The 16,389-nt window shown below is 42.5% G+C and overlaps 1 protein-coding gene across 1 annotated transcript; it reads left to right on the forward strand.

The window, feature by feature from the left end:
* Positions 1–305: 305 nt before the first annotated feature.
* lemd3 (LEM domain containing 3) lies at positions 306–16,170 on the forward strand. The gene is made up of 13 exons (XM_031754963.2): positions 306–1,727; positions 2,254–2,288; positions 6,562–6,619; positions 7,209–7,282; positions 7,550–7,629; positions 7,713–7,858; positions 8,654–8,755; positions 8,836–8,938; positions 10,341–10,510; positions 10,680–10,761; positions 12,643–12,748; positions 12,825–12,903; positions 14,306–16,170. The coding sequence occupies exons 1-13, from the start codon at positions 398–400 to the stop codon at positions 14,473–14,475; spliced, it is 2,535 nt and encodes an 844-aa protein (XP_031610823.1). The 5' UTR covers positions 306–397; the 3' UTR covers positions 14,476–16,170.
* The last annotated feature ends 219 nt before the right edge of the window (positions 16,171–16,389 follow it).

Raw genomic sequence — 16,389 nt, forward strand, 5'->3', positions numbered from 1 at the left:
CGTGAAATTACTTTCATTACTTAACAATTTTGATTTAATGTGATTGTTTTCTCTGACTCTTTTTCCTTTTTGTGTGATTTGTATTTATTTATATTTTTCATACTTGGATGTTTTTCGTTGTTACCGTGCGTGCCTTCAGTTGTTAGATGGTTACTTTTGTTTGTTTGTATACGTGTTCAATAAAGCTATTTGTTTGGAAAAAAAAGTAATTAGATATTTAATATGCGCACAGAAAAAGTGAAACAAAATATTATTTGAAAACATACGCGACGTAATAAAGGGGGGTGTCTGCGACATATTTTCGCAGCTTGTTGGTGATTTTGAACACAACCCAGTTGGTTGCCACTTCACCTCTACGTCATTTCCGTCACAGAACCGTCTTCGAGGTCTTTTCAAGATGGCGTCAACGCAGTTAACGGATGAGGAGCTTTTTTTGGAATTAAAACGTTTTGGTTTCACTCCAGGGCCCGTTACTGAAAACACTCGTCCGGTGTACTTGAAGAAACTCAAGAAGCTTCGCGAAGAGCAACAGCAGCGAGGACTAAGACCTGGTAAAACCCGTACTATCGGTGCCATTAACAGTACCACTGGCGGCGGTAGCACAGTGGCATCTAGGCCAGTCAGCCATGACGTCACGCACCTGAATACAAGCAGGAGACCGGGCCGGAAGTCCTCCCTCCTCGGCTTCAGCTCCGACGAGTCTGACGCTGAAACCCCACTAAAGAGGAAAGGCCTCGGTCACAGTGGCAGAGCGAACAGAAGCTCCAGTTCTCAACAGCAGCCTAAGATTAGGCCTGCCTCAACGCCGAGTGTGGCTATCAAGAGTCGGTACGACCACAGTGCGACACCAAGCAGCAATTTTTCCCTGGGTCAGAACGGAGAGAGACGTGTCTCACTGGGCTGGGGAGTCGGTGACAGACCCAGGTCTGATGCGGGACTACGGCGTTACGACGACTCGGGGGACGAGGACAATTATGAGGAGGATATGGAAAAGAAGTCCCGCTCTTTAAATGGTCGCGGGGCGTCTCGCCTGAATGCTAGCAAATTAGCTGGAGATTACTCAGACTCGGACGAGGAGGAAGTTAGTGGGCTTGGCGTCGGCGACCCAGAATGCGACAGATTGGAGCCTCGACGAAACCACCCCAGTGTGGCGTTATCTTCCGACGTTACTGATCGAGGGTCTGCGACCGATGGGCAGAACACAGAAGCTACGCCTCGTCGTTTTCTAAACATGGGGGGGAGTCAAGGTGAGGATGAAGAGGAAGATGATTTAAAGAGAAGGGACTTTAGCCGCTTGGGAGACTCGCGGAGTCACACACTTCCAAGGAAACCCATCTACGGGTCACTTACCGAAAACCACAAAGGATATACCGGTAAAAACAGTCCGGCCACGGGGGAGGATGGAGCATCCAGAAGCAACAGCACCGAGCTGAGACCGCGCTTCTCCACCTACAGCGGTCTGTCGCAGACGTACAGGCGCAACCACTCTAATCACACCCCTGCTCCCAACCATTCCTGCGGCCACGCAGCGCTCAAGAGAAACGTGTCTGCTCCCGAAGATGAGCTTCTCCAGCAGTTCAAAAGGGAAGAGCTAGCTTCCTCAGGTAGTTTTAGCGCTCACTACCTGTCCATGTTCCTGCTAACAGCGGCGTGCCTCTTCTTTGTGCTGCTGGGGCTCATGTACCTCAGGATGAGGGGTTCAGGAGCCTTGGAGGTGGATAACGTCAGTAAGTATCTGGGCGAACTGCCTATTTGGTTTCCGTGGAGTGTTAAAGTTGTGGCAGTTTAGGGACTGTAATGCATGTAATTGTTTTATTGCCTGGTAATGTATTCAAGTGTTTATTCTTTGTGTATTTTGAGTGGATGTTCCTGATGAACAAACAGCAAAGTTGGAGAGATTCCCAAATACAAACAGATCCAAAGATGAGCATTTTTAGACTGGAAGGAATCCGTACAGTCAGTCTGCCCAAGCACAGAACAAGCAGCAGTCGGAAGGAGACGGTGCTCCAAATTCACTTCCACCTATTTCTGAGGAGTTGTTTTTTTGTGCCCCTACAGATAAAAGGATTATGTGACTATCAAAAGAATCATGTTACACTTAAAATGAGGCAGAATGTGCAAAAGCTAAGAATGCACACACTAACAGTTTTATATTTAACAGAAAAAGTAATTTATCGATGTTTTTCTCAATCCGTGTACTTTGGAAACTTCTTTGAGAATTGTCCTGACTGTCTGTCTCTTCTTCATTTTCAGTTAATAGCCCTCCCCCGGAGTTTGACACGCCTAATGTAAGTAAATACTTTCTTCAGGTTCTCCCTACTCTTTAAGTTAAGAGGTTTTCAAATGTACAGCACAGAAAATGTGATTACATTAACAGTGTGTACCATGTCAGTAACTTACAATGCTTCATTCTAAAGCTGATTTATTTATTTTTTTGGTATATTTGTCACACGTTTCAGCTCATCAACTAAATTGTGACATTAGATATAAGATAATCCAAGTAAATACAATATGATAAATGAGGATTTGATCTGAAAACGGGTATACAGGTCTAATGGGCCGTATGTTGAAAAGTAATTGCCTCCTTGTTTAATCATTAATTAACTACAATTTAAAGAAACATAAGAACAGATAAGAAACAAAGTCTCTGACATCCATCAGTCTGAAAAGGGTTACAAAGCCAGGCTTTGGGAGCAAACTGAGGTGAAAGCCGTTATCCACAACTGAAGAAAACTTGAACCAGTGATGAAACTTCCCAGGAGTGGACGGCCTACCGAGAGAAACCGAGAGTTATCAGATAGTCATCCAGAAGGTCACAAAAAAGGCTCTCAAGAACTGCTGGTCTCACTTGTCTCAGTTCAGGAAAGTGTTTATGATTCAACAATAATTCAGTTTTATTCGTCTCGCACCAATCACAAGAGCAGTCCTCCGTATTGTAAGGTAGAAACTCTACTGTATACAGAGACAACCCCAACAACACCCTGTGACCAAGCACACAGTGGAAAGTAAAAACACCCTTTTAACAGGAAGAAACCTCTGGCAGAACCTGGGGAGGGGCAGCCACCTGCCACGACCAGGTGAGGGTGATGGGAGAAAGACAGGCTGTGGAAAAGAGCAAGCGATGATAGATAAATAATGATTACATACAGAGAGGTGTGTAAGCACAGTGAGCCACCAAGAAACACTCAGTGCATCATGGGAAGCCCACAGTAACCTAGGCCTATTGCACAGTAACTAAGGGAGGGTTCAGGGTCACCGGATCCATCCCTGACCAGATGCTTTACCAAAAGGGGAAGTTTGAAGTTTGAAGCCTAATCTTAAAGGTAGCGAGGACGTCTGTCCAAACTGGGAGCTGGTTCAGTGGAGGGGGCCCTGAAAGCTGAAGGCTCTGCCACCCATTCTACTTTAAATATGAGCCACAAGTAAGCCTGCAGTCTGAGAGTGAGGTGCTCTGTTGAGATGATATTGTACTATGAGGTCTTAAACCCTGTATGTGAGGAGAAAGATTTTCAGTTAGATTCTGGAATTAACTTGGAGCCAGAAAGAGAAGCCGGTGTGAGAGATAATCATCAATGCCCTCGTCCCTGTCAGCACTCTGGCTGCAGCGTTTTGGATCAACTCGAGGCTTTTAGGGGAGTTTTTAGGGCAACTCAACAATAATGTATCACAGTAATCCAGTCTAGAGGTAATAAATGCATGACCCAGTTTTTTAGCATTACTCTGAGACGGGATGTTTCTAATTTTAGAGATATTGCACAAATGCAAGAAAGCAGTCCCACATATTTGTTTACTTTGCACATTGAATCCTTGTCAGCAACAACTCCAAAGTTTTACTAGAGTCAAAAGAAAAGCAAACCAGGTAAGTAAGTGGTTAGACATCATGTTTGTAAGATTTTCAGGGCCGAGTACAATAACGCCAGTTTTGCATGAATTTAGAAGCAGGAAATTAGAGGCCACCCAGGTCTTTCATGGATTGATAAAGCTGGGTGTCATCTGAATATGAAAACCTATGTTATATCTTTTTATAATATTAATAATACAACCTAGCCAAGGTTGGTGTCCCATTCTGATGGACATATATGCAGAGGGGATTGTTACAACTGTTTGGGAACTCGGGAAAGTCTTTGCTTTCAGTTTTGACTTCTTGCCTTCCTACAACAACACTTACGTTATGATATTATCTGAGTGCTGCCACCTATTGTTCACAAGAATACTGCAGCGGCTTCTTGCGCCCTAACAGCAGGAAAGCAGCGGCAGTGAGCAATGCGAACGCTACGGAGGGTTTACTGGTGCCATTAGGGAAGCATCAATAATTAGCAATGAGACAGAGATGGGGTAAAAATGCCATCCACGACAGCTCAAAGCTAAAGCCACTGCTTACCAAAAGATCGAGGCCGTAAAAACGATGAACAGATTTGGTGGCTACATGAAAACAAGTCTGCAAAAGTCCTCTACAGTGATATCAACGACTCATTGGCAGTTATCAGACATGCTCGATTACACTTCTTGCTGCAAATCGTGGCATCACCAATTATTAGGTTTAGTTGACAATTTTGCATATTACATAGAACCACACACACTACCAGTCAGAAGACGCACCTTCTCATTTAATGTTGTCTTTATTTTTGCTGCTTTCTTCATTGTAGATACAAACTGAAGACATCATATATATGAAGCAAGATATATGGAATTATGTAGCAAAGAGAAAGTTGATAAATAACTCTAAATGTGTTTTATATTTTAGACTCCTCAAAGTTGCCACTGTTTGGATTGTTGACAGCGTTGCAGACAACCTCAAAGCTCATCAGAGAATACCAACATGTGCAAAGGAAGAATCTCAAACATGCTTTGAGTCATTTTACACTTCTTTGTTTGCTACATACATACACATGAAGATAAAGAAAAACCATTAAATGAGAAGGCGTGTCCAAACGTGTGACAGTGTAGGTTGGATAGCTTTTTAAAACCATGATGTCATCTGAAAATGACATTTTCAGTTTACTCAGTTTATCTTTGTTCATATAAGATCTGAAACATTTAAGCACAACAAACATGCAAAAATAAAAACATCAGTTTGGTGGTAAACATGTTTTCACATGGAGCAGGATTTATCAGCAGGAGTAGATTGAAGCTCACTTTATCCCAGTGTTCCTAAAGTTCTGACAGATGTTGACTCGCTGTCATTAGCAAAGTGGGGTTTCTGCACTTACCAGCTTAAACAAAACAACACACTGGAAAAGTACAACTTTAATGCTTTCTATTTTAAACTGTTTAAACCTACGTAGTGTTTTGCCTAAAGCTAACCAAGCTGCAACAAACAGCAGATAAAAAAGCTCATGAAGAGCGATTTCTGTCAGAGGCCTGAAAACATGTTTACAACTATTAAACTGCAGGTCAGATAACCTGCCTGACACCTGATGGCATGGCACCATGACCATGAATTTAATGTTTATTCAGATAATGCTTCAAATAATAACTACCCACAGTGGATTAAAGATGGCTGCTGAGTGGAGGTAGAAAAACACATGTAAATTTGGTGCTAATACTTTCTGGCGCTTTTGGCAACAAGTACCCTCGTGGCTCAAAACGTGCACCATTTCTGAAGATACAAATAGTAAAATAACACCGTTTGTCCTCAGACACAGCTAGATGCTGCTCGGGGTCAGTCAGCTCTCTGAAATGATTCCTCTGCCGCCTCAGATGGGTCTCAGCTGGGCCGGGTGTCATCACTGAGTTTTGACTCAGAAGTATTATTATTCAGATCATTTATCAGTACATCTCCATATGTTTATATCTGTGTATAAAAACAAAGCTGACACTGAGACTTGATCAGAGGTGTGAGCATCACAGCAGAGGCCTTTGTGTCAGAGTAACTGAGGATCAAACAGATTTTGATGGTAAACTGGTCTGTGGGTACACTGAGACGTACGTGGACGTGCTGTCGGGTGAACGAGCCACGCTCTGTGTTTACGTCTTTGTGTCCTGCTCTCGTTTGCTGTTTTAGCTGTTTGGTGGTTGTTGAAATCTTTTTATGAACTTTGATCTGAGATTCTGGCAAAATACATTTATATTTAAAAATCATTCAGCATTCAATGAATCGATATCGCTTTATTCAAACTAAAATCGTTTTTGATTTGGGAAACCGATTTTAAAAAAACCCCAAAACAGAGCCACGTCTAGTCTCAGCTCTGCCAACGAGAGCTCCCACTGCCACACTGCCCACCTGAAACATGAATGTGACTTCCTGAGTCACACCATGAAATTCTTCCTGCTGCCCAGAATCTGTTTCTTCCTTTTTGTTGGTCAGACACGTCTCGGCTCATTGTGCTGATGTTGACTCTTTTCACAGCGTGTTTTTAAGAACTAAAATCCCCAATGTGTTTGTTGTGTTTGTGCATTACACGACCGAAAGATTCAGAGTGGCGTGCTGCTTTTTGGCGACGCCCTCTGTGTGTAATGGCCTTTTTTTCTACAGAGATTTTGTCAGTAAAATGAATAAATATGCAGATCAGTGCAGTTTTGTTGGTACTTTCTAAAATAATCGTGCATTTCTTTTTGCAGAAGGATGTGATCCAAAAGCTGCTGCTCAGTCTTCATGACCACTTGGCCTTTGTTGCTGGTAAACTCTTAACTGCACGTCGTCATAGCTGATTGAGCTTTGATTTTAATTCTTATTAACTGTATATGGCAATGATTATTTCACAGTATTAGATTTATGACAGTACAGTTACCACATCAGCTAATGTGAACACAAGATTTTAACATATTTGCTCCATTTTTTACATCGTTTAACTTCCTTTGGAAATTTGATTTAATAGTAAATTTTCAGATGCTGTCGCGTGGTTCTTAAAATTAAGGTCACTGTGACATTACACACAAACATTTAGACCTTTTTCTCTCTCACTCACTCTCTCTCTCACACACACACACACACACACACACACACACACACACACACACACACACACACACACACACACACACACACAGTACAGAGCATGATCAGTATGGGACTTTTTAATAAGGATGCCAATATGTGGTGATTTTACCAGGCTGTGTTATTGTCCTTACAGAAACATCGAGCACAAACAGATGTCTCTAACATTTGTGTAGTCTGTCCTCTCATATCAGCTCATTATTGTGTGTGTGGCGTTCTGGGGAAGTTGGATTAAAGCGAGATTATCATCAGTTTAATCTTGTGATTACAGGCCAGCATGACTGTGGAGACCCAAATCATCCAAACAGGAGTGTGTCCATAGATGAGGCCTCAGTGTATTTACTGGTACATCCACACATCAACACCATTCTGTTCAACAACACATTCAATAGGAAAAGTCAGCAGTTCCATCTTTTATCACACAGTTAGAATCAAAGTGTGGCAGCACTCTGATTGCTGTGTATGTGGAGTAACCAGGTTAATGCAGCTTACTCGTGTGTGCTTGCACATGTTAGTCTTCATGTATAAACATAACACTTGGCTCTTTGAGTGAATCAGCAGAAATTGCTTAAAATAAATGAGAATCATGTCTCTTCTTTTCTTTCTGTGCAGGCTCAAAATAAATCGTTTAAAGGCTTAATTAATGAATCTCTGGACTGGATCATCCAAAAAGGCCAGGATGTTGGCATTAGGTAATGTTCAGCCTCTTCGAAGAGTTCCTCGCTGCCTCCGTGAGAGCGACAAATGCACTCACTTTCTGTGCCTGTGTTTGCAGGCTGATGGGAGCGGTGCCGGATGAGCCGGTGACTAAGGTGTCTGAGATCGCTCGGCTGGAGTCCACTCATCCCAAGATGTCCTTCACGTGCCGTTTCCGCCGAGCCTTCTTCACCATCATAAACAGAGTCCTCCTCATTGCAGTCGGTGAATAAACCACGTTACACAAACAGTAAACATGGAGTTTAGATCAAACCTTATAATGAGGACTGTGCAGGTGGGTGCTGCGCCTCACTAGATGATTCAGAAAGCCTTACCCTCATGGTAGCGGGGGCAGTTTCTGCATCTGGTTTGTGAATGAGGGGCGAGTTGGCACAGCACCTGATGTGTGAGTCATTTTTAGAAGGAATTATCAAACATGTCTTTGCAGTGTGTCGTGGTTTACATCTGAAAACAGACACAGCTTCTTTTTTTTAATGGGATCTAATTTTTAGTCATTTTTAAAGGAACACACATTTTGTCTTCTAACTGATATTTGGAAATTGGTCAAATTCCATCCAGGTTTGAGATCCACGTGGCGTTAGTGTCAACATTTGATGGTGGTCTACTGCAGTAGCTGCTGTTGGCAACTAAAGTGTGGTCTGCTACAAAGACACTAAAATAGGGCCAAATTGTTACTAAAGCAAAACCCACAAAGAATGATTGTTTCATGCATTTTTTTTCAATAAAGGATATAAAAAGTAATTTTGACACTAAACAGAAAGATCGTTTAGTTTGTAGGTGAGCAGGTGCAGCATTCTGTTGTCAGCTGATTGATAAGAAATGGTTACTTAAAACAAGGATAAATGAATATTATGACTAAATATACCCTGAATACATTCGTGTCAACAGTCCCAGCACCAGCTTCAGTGATTCATCCATCAGAGTTTAGATTGACGCAGCTGTGGAAGCAGTGTTTAGCTGTTCTGTTTGAACCTGTGAATGGTGTGTTTGTCTGCACAGTGGCAGGTTGTGTGTGGAGCGTGGTGTGCTACGTGAAGTATCGCTGGAGGAGAGATGAGACGGAGACGAGACAAATGTACGACATGGTGGAGAGGATCATCGGTAAGGAACGCATCGTATTCACTTGGATGTCAGACAGGAAGTGTGTTTGCTTATGAGTTTGGTATCACCTTCTTCTCCAGATGTGATGAAGACTCATGGTGAGGCTTGCCAAGAGAACCAGGACCTACAGCCTTACCTGCCCATCCCACATGTCAGAGATTCGCTGGTTCAGCCGCAGGATCGGTAAGTCCCATCTTTAGTTTCAGACTTCAGTGCAGTTTCCTCGGGTAATCAGATTACTGAATTTTTTAAATTCTCTAACTAGAACAAACACCTGGAACATCTTCTTGTCAGCACTACACACACACACACACACACACACACACACACACACACACACACACACAATAAAAATCTTATTATGGATTATTAAGTTACAAACAGTAACTAATTGCTTCAGCGCTTTTGCCATAAACTTGTAATAAAAACCTTCCACGATAGGAATAGGAATACATCAGAGCCCTTTTTCAGAAATGGGATGTATATAACATAGGTAGAAAAAATCAGTTTAAGTAAAAGAATATTTTTAATGAAAATAGAAATCCAAATAAAGCGCGGTGCTGGGATGTGGGAGCGTGCAAAACTATGAGCTAGTACCCCGGAGCTCAGGTTTGTGTTGGCGAACATTTCACGGAAAAAGCTAAATCAGTTCGTACTACGAAGAAATGTCTGAATGGGTGTACGAACACTCACAGCCTGAAGGCCGTTCACACAGCCAAAGGCCATCGCAGCCACGCCCACTAGGAGCACTCACCTATGACACGGTGAAAGTTCAGCCTGACTGTTCACTGTGATGGACGTTCACTAGTAGGGATAACGGATGACACTAATACTAATATTAATAATAACAACATTATTATTATTATTATTATTATTATTGTTATTATTATTATTGTTATTATTATCATTATTATTATTGGAAGAAGGATAATCGGTAATATAAGAGCAACACTGTGTGTATTTTTTGTGTTTGTGGCGTGCACGTGTCTTCAGCCTCAGGCGTTTGATCCAAGTTAAAATGAGTGTGAAACAGCTTGATTAAAGGTGTTAGTGAGCGAGCACAGTGATGCAGCTGGGAGGGTTCTCCAGGCCCAGAACAGTAATAATCTCTCACTGCTGTCCATGAGAAGTGGACTGGAGGACAGACCCAGATTGTGTCAAATCAATGGTCTGAGCTCTGAGTGCGTTCTGACACGTGTCAGAGTTGTTGCATTTCTTTTTTTTTTTTTTTAATTTCTTTGGTTGAAGTGGGTCTGAACTTTTTTTTTTACTTTATAAGATGTAACTTTACATCGTTTACATCTTTGAGAAAATGTCATATTTCTGTCCAGACGTCAGAGCTGGATTAAAACTCAACTCTCCGTTTGTGAATAGGTGTCAATAAGTCGTTATTTCTTCATTAATCTGGGGTGAAATAGGGGCTTATTGGATTTAATTATAGATTTTAATTGTTTTTAGGTAATTGATAAATTTGTCTTCCATGAATCTGTATCCCACATCATGGACGGGGATATTGTATAAGAGAAATTCCGGGTTGTGTCCAGTTGGGGTACTGATGATTTGGGGATTTTGTTTTGTTTTACAGGAGCAAAATGAAGAAGATTTGGGAGCGAGCCGTGAGTTTTCTTTCAGCGAATGAATCAAGGATTCGAACAGAGACTCAGAGGATTGGTGGAGCAGACTTCCTGGTTTGGAGGTGGATCCAGCCTTCTCTTAATTGTGACAAGGGCTCCTCCAAAGTCTGGCAAGGAAAAGGTAACGCACTAAAGAGCGTCTAGTTGATCAGATGGCATTTCACTCCAATTGTTTGTCCAGATACTAATGGACCTAATCGCACGTTAACCGGTCTGTAAACTCCACATTATGGAGATGTTCTTACTGCGATCACCTACCCGTTAACAGTTTGATCATGTTGCCGTTTCAGCGTTTCCTTTGGACCGGAGGAATTCACCTCCCAACAGCCTGACCCCATGTCTGAAAATCAGAAACATGTTTGATCCAGTCATGTAAGTTCCTCTTTCTTCTGCATGTTTGATGATCTGTTAGATCACATATTTGGATGCTGCGCACTAAAGATGTCCCAGGGTACAGGACTAGAAAGTTCTCAAGACTAAGTACATTATAAATGGAAAAGATGAACATGTGTTTTTTCTAAAAGTATGGACTGACCCTTTAATCAGCGGCTCAGGCTGGTGGTAGTGAAATGGTGTGGGGCTGCTATCGGCACACTTTGGGCCTCTTGGTACCAGCTGAGCATCATTTCAAAGCCATCACCTGCTTAAGTCTTGTTGCTGACTTGGATACGACTCCGTGTCACAGAGCTCCGAGAGCTCATTGTACTCAAATGTTCTATCACTAGATCACAGCCTTATGGAGCACCGTCGGGATGTGATGGAGACCGACATTTTGGAAAACAATTGTTGGGGTGGATTGTAATATTAGGATGTTAATGTTCCCATAACCATTTAATGGATGGAGAACGGTGCTCGTCTGACTGCATTGTGTCCAGTTTGGTGGAGTAGGGCTGCTTTTAAAGGGTCGGCCTTGCCCCCTTAGTTCCAGTCAAAGGAACTTTAGTGCTTCAGCACACCAAGACATTTTGGACGGGCTCATGCTCCCAGTTTGGTGGGAGCAGTTTGGGGATGGGCCCTTCATGTTCCAACATGACTGCACCCAAGCATACAAAACAAGTCATTAAAAACATGGACGAGTGAGTTTGGTGTGAAAGAACTGCACAGAGTCCTGACCCCAACCCAAGAGAACAGCTTTAGGTAGAGGGGGGAACTGCACACCATGCTGTAACGTCCCCAGTCCTCAAACCCGGCACCACAGACACGTCTGCTGGTAGTGTTTGTTTTATTTACAGTGCAGTTTCTTGACGGAGCAGCTTTTCAGTCGCTCGTTGTTGTCTCCATGCCCGTCACTACAGCACAGCTCCAGACTCCTCTCTCCCAGGCCCGGCGTCCTACTGAAATAAGGCAAAGTGTGATTAGGTGACTGCTGCCAGCTGCGACAGCCAACCTTCCCCCTGCACCGCACCCTCAACCCTCTGCTGCACAGGCATTCTCATCCAACATCAGTGTCTGACTGCACACATGCTTCTGGATGGTCAAATATTCCCATGAGCACACACCTAAACCTTGTGGAAAGCCTTGCCAGAAGAGTTGAAGCAGTTATAGCTGCAAAGAGTGGGTCTGCATATCCAGGTGTCCATATCTACATACAGATCCAGGCTGTTGTGAGACTCGACCAGGTCACCAGGCTGTCAGTCTCCCTCCTATAGATGGACTCGTCTTCACCTGAGATGAGCCCGGTGATTGTGGTGTCATCTGGAAACTTGAGGAGTTTGATGGACTGCTGACTAGAGGTTCAGCTGTTGATGAACAGGGAGCAGAAAGTGTAAATAGTCCTGGGGGGAACTGGTGTTGATGCACTGAGAGTGTGAGGCATGCCTACCCAGTCTGTCAGACAGGAAGTGATCCAGCTGCAGGTGGAAGCTGGGATGATTTTATAAAAAGCAGAACTAAAGTTAACAAAAGTATCCAGACAATTTTCTGCAGAGTCCAGATGTTGGAGGGGAAATGCAGTCCTGTGTTAAGAGCATCGTCTACTGACCTGTTGGCTCCGTGTTGTTTGTTTGTTCCTGCTAAAGGTTGAAGCAACAATTTCCTTGCACATTTAGCAGAGTACTGTCTCCGAAGCAGCTCTGTTTTGGGTGAAAAGTTGTTGGAAGCTGGTATTTTATATCATGTTAAGAATTACTCAGTTGTTATCGCCGTTCTTTTAAAGCCCTGATGGAACGGAGCCAGTAGGTGACAAACGATTGATACTTCTATCCTCAGAGTTTACAGACGTGACTTTCTGCTCTTGTTACCTGATGTTTTCAGGGAGGTTGGGGAGAACTGGGACCTAGCCATTCGTGAGGCCATCTTGGAGAAATGCAGCGATAATGATGGCATTGTCCATATAGCTGTGGACAAGACCTCACGAGAGGTACGTTCTGCCTGCCCACAGTTTGGCATTAATGCTGTTAGCTGCACATAACTCCCTGCCTCCTTTATCTTCACAGGGCTGCGTCTATGTCAAGTGTCTCTCTGCAGAGTACTCAGGGAAAGCCTTCAAGGCACTTCATGGCTCCTGGTTTGATGGTAAATCACACATGATATGTTATTCACAATAAAACATGAAATATATCGAATGTTTAACCTGAGAAAATGTACAGTTTTTAAGAAAAAATGGCCATATTGAATTTGAAGGAAGCAAATGGATACGATAGGTAAATCTCCCAAAACTCTTTTAATGAAACTGGACTATAACTGCAGCTGGAGCTGCTGTCAGAGTCCACTCCAGTATTGATGCTGCTGAACAGGAGTCAGGATTACAGCGACACACAAACGGCCACATAACACAGCTGCTTATCAAAGTTTTGATCATTTCCATGATGTCACTCCTGTGCTGCAGTTAAAGGAATCACTGAGATATTTGTCGTAGCAGTTTACTGGTCTGATCCCAGTGTTTGTAAGATTTGGATTAAGTTCAGTGACGTGCTGTGAAATACAATCATATTCAGCTCACATTTGCTCCTCATTGAGTTCAGACAGAGTCTAAAAGCAGCGTCCAAATAACCTGACTAATTTCTGCCTGATTGATTTCCTCTGATAGATGAGAGATTATCTCCCCCCTTAGAAAAGCTCTGCTGTAGCTCTGGTGCTGCTGTCGGACATGTTCAGAGTTTAGAGTTTAACCAAAAATCTGAAAAAATTTTATATGAATGACTGAAGAAATTCGTTTTATATTTCAAACCCTCACGTAATGCTTGGAGTTTAATAATGCGCAGCCATTATTATGGATGTGATACATGAAGAGCACAAAAAGGGAACATGTTTGTCAACCCTGTGATTAAGATCAGTTTCTACTGTAAGTAAGAGCAAACAGGACATGCTGTGCTTCAACACTGAAGAGAATCATTCTGAAACAGTGATATTCACTCTGGGTCTTTAGCATGATTTCCCTACAAAATAATATAAACCATGTAACTAAGGGACGTATTCAGAAGGATGTCTGTAACAAGGGGAACAGCGATCCAAGGATAGAACTTATTCAAGACTTTGAACATTAAAGAAAATATGTGTTGAATATTAAAGATAAGGCTATGAAACAGAATAGAAAGAATTTAATTTGGGGGGATTTTTAACATTGATATCGGTTACTGAACTTCAACAAAGATTGGCTACATTTTAGGCCAAAAAAAATAAACGATAAGTTATTAGTGTAAGAAGTTACTTAGATGTGCTCGACCCCTGAGAAATAAAAATCCATCCTTCAGGCGTTTCACATGATAGTTTTCCAGCCTCCAGCTTTCTGAGTGACGACGCACGTGACGGACAGTGGAGTAAATGTAACCTGTTAGAGGTCCAGTTTGCCACAAACATTGAAATAATCAGCTGTATGGAAATGATTAACATGTCGCTCATATTTATGATTTATGACCCTTTGATGGGTTAACTCCATTTATCGAGGAGCACTGCAGTGATTGCTTCTGTTTCACAGGTAAGCTGGTGACGGTGAAGTATCTACGTTTGGACCGCTATCACCAGCGCTTTCCACAGGCACAGGGCTGCAGCACGCCGCTCAAGGCGTCTGGCCTTGCCACAAGTGTCACCAACACTACAGCCCATCTGCAGCATCACAGCTCGGCCAGCTCCCCGGGCTTCTCGTGAGGGCACCTCGTGTTTGAACCTCCTACCGTGTACTCCTCCCACGTCACAGCACCAGTCTGATGTTGCTGCTTTAAAACAGGAAAGCCTTCAGTGTGTCACAGCAGAGCATTTTCATTTGTTTCAGTTTACTTTTCTGAAAACAGGAAATTTGCAAGAGAAGATGTTCAGCAGTGCAGTGTTTGTTGTTTTTTCTTAATACTCTTTATATTAGAAACGTCACAGATTTTAGAAGTAAGCAAAGCTCTTGTGGAATGTTTAAGGTTTTTGCAGAGACTCCAGTCTTCTATTATTCCGTAGTATAAAGTCCTGCTATAATGGAATACGTTTGGCCATGTATGGCTGCATGTGGCAGAGCGTGCCTCGACATAAACTTTCAGTACAACAGTGTATTTAACCTGTTTAGTATCATTTAGTAAAGACAGGCTTCTAGGTTGTGCTGTAAATATGTGAAGCTCGAGCTTTATGACATCTTTGTACTCAAAGTAAACCTTAAGCGCACATTTTTCACGCCGCGCTTGGCAGTACAAGGATGCACGAGGTTTAGCTGGAAGAGCGGAGCGTCGGTCGCGTCGTGGTTGCTTCGTTTGGTTTTTCAGCCACTCTTTGCGCTCTATTTGGGGGACGGCAGCCTGCGGTGCGCCCCAGTACTCGGCTGTTATAGCAAAGTGTTTAACATTCACCTGGAGCTCTCGTCTCTTGTTATAGTCCTTTATATACCCGACTCTTTTTATTTCTCTTGTTGTTTGTTCCCCTCTTGCGTGTTGGGTCGTTAATGCGTCAGCGTGTGATCTTTACATGCGTGGCCTACAGAACAGATCGTGTTTCTTGACCTGTCAGCCTCTTGTACTGATACAACCACTGGTTTGTCTCTAAAGCACTATCACATTTTTTTACAGGTTAGAATACTAATTTCCAAATATTCCAGAGACTGTAAGGAGGCCAAGGATTCCAGGTGGTCTGAACAATGAGCGTTTTCCTTTTTGCAGTGTGAAGTTGTACAGATGGCGCAAACTTAAAATGCTCAACGGCTGCTGCAGCAGTTTGCAGTAGATGACCCAATGGTGCCTTAAACCTTTTCCCTTTCTTTTCATTCTTTTGAACTGGTGATGCATTACTGGATAATGTAACGGGCTTAAGAAATGGAGAAACTGTTTAAAGTGTGAGTAACGCCAGTTCTGCGTGACATCTTGAGATTTGGTGTTTTGTAGCAGTTTCTTTTGATATGAAACCAAAAGCTTGTATTTATTTAATTTTTGACAACCGAGCTGATATATTCTTATGTCGCTGGACCTGTTAAATATCTTTTCCTCCATCAGGGATGACCTTATATTGTCAGGATGTGTACAACATAAATAAAGACTTTTAAGAAATCAGCCACTTGTTAGTGCATCAGTGTAATCTATTTTTGTACGTGTCCACCACAGTGGTGCAGATGCAGCGTTTCCCCCTCAGTGATTACAGGGGCTGCATGTCGATGTTTCATGTGATGGCTCCTCTGCTTAAACACATACACCTGATGTTTTATGTAAACCCTGTATATTGATATAACTCAAATATGCCATTATATGCAGTTTGATTTCTCTTGTATGGGTGTGGTTCGACTTTGGGATTTGCAAATAATTTCAGACATTTTAATGCGATTTGTAAATTGTACAAACTGCTCATATTAAAGGTTTATTAGTTTTTATATTTGTACACGTGTGTGTGGTTTTTTTTTTGTTTGTTTGTTTGTTTTTTGTTTTGTTTGTTTTTTCTGCTGGTTGCGCACGAGGCGGAAAGAGTTTATAAATTTTATTTATTTTAATCCATTAATTCAAAGCTACTGCTTTAACAACTCCGGAAAAACCGGGAATACCATCCGTGGTTAGGACTGCTGGAACGGTAACTCGCGGGATTGTGAAGGGGGAGGGGCTT

This window comes from Oreochromis aureus, linkage group 17 (assembly GCF_013358895.1).
Source record: "Oreochromis aureus strain Israel breed Guangdong linkage group 17, ZZ_aureus, whole genome shotgun sequence".
In the NCBI taxonomy this organism is placed as follows: domain Eukaryota; kingdom Metazoa; phylum Chordata; class Actinopteri; order Cichliformes; family Cichlidae; genus Oreochromis; species Oreochromis aureus.

Bases quoted from the DNA above. Each gene is read 5' to 3' on its own strand.
- lemd3 (XM_031754963.2), top strand. From the start codon at position 398: ATGGCGTCAACGCAGTTAACGGATGAGGAGCTTTTTTTGGAATTAAAA. The intron at 8,756-8,835 runs GTAAGGAACGCA...CTTCTTCTCCAG, and splicing joins CATGGTGGAGAGGATCATCG to ATGTGATGAAGACTCATGGT. The intron at 10,511-10,679 runs GTAACGCACTAA...TTGCCGTTTCAG, and splicing joins CAAAGTCTGGCAAGGAAAAG to CGTTTCCTTTGGACCGGAGG.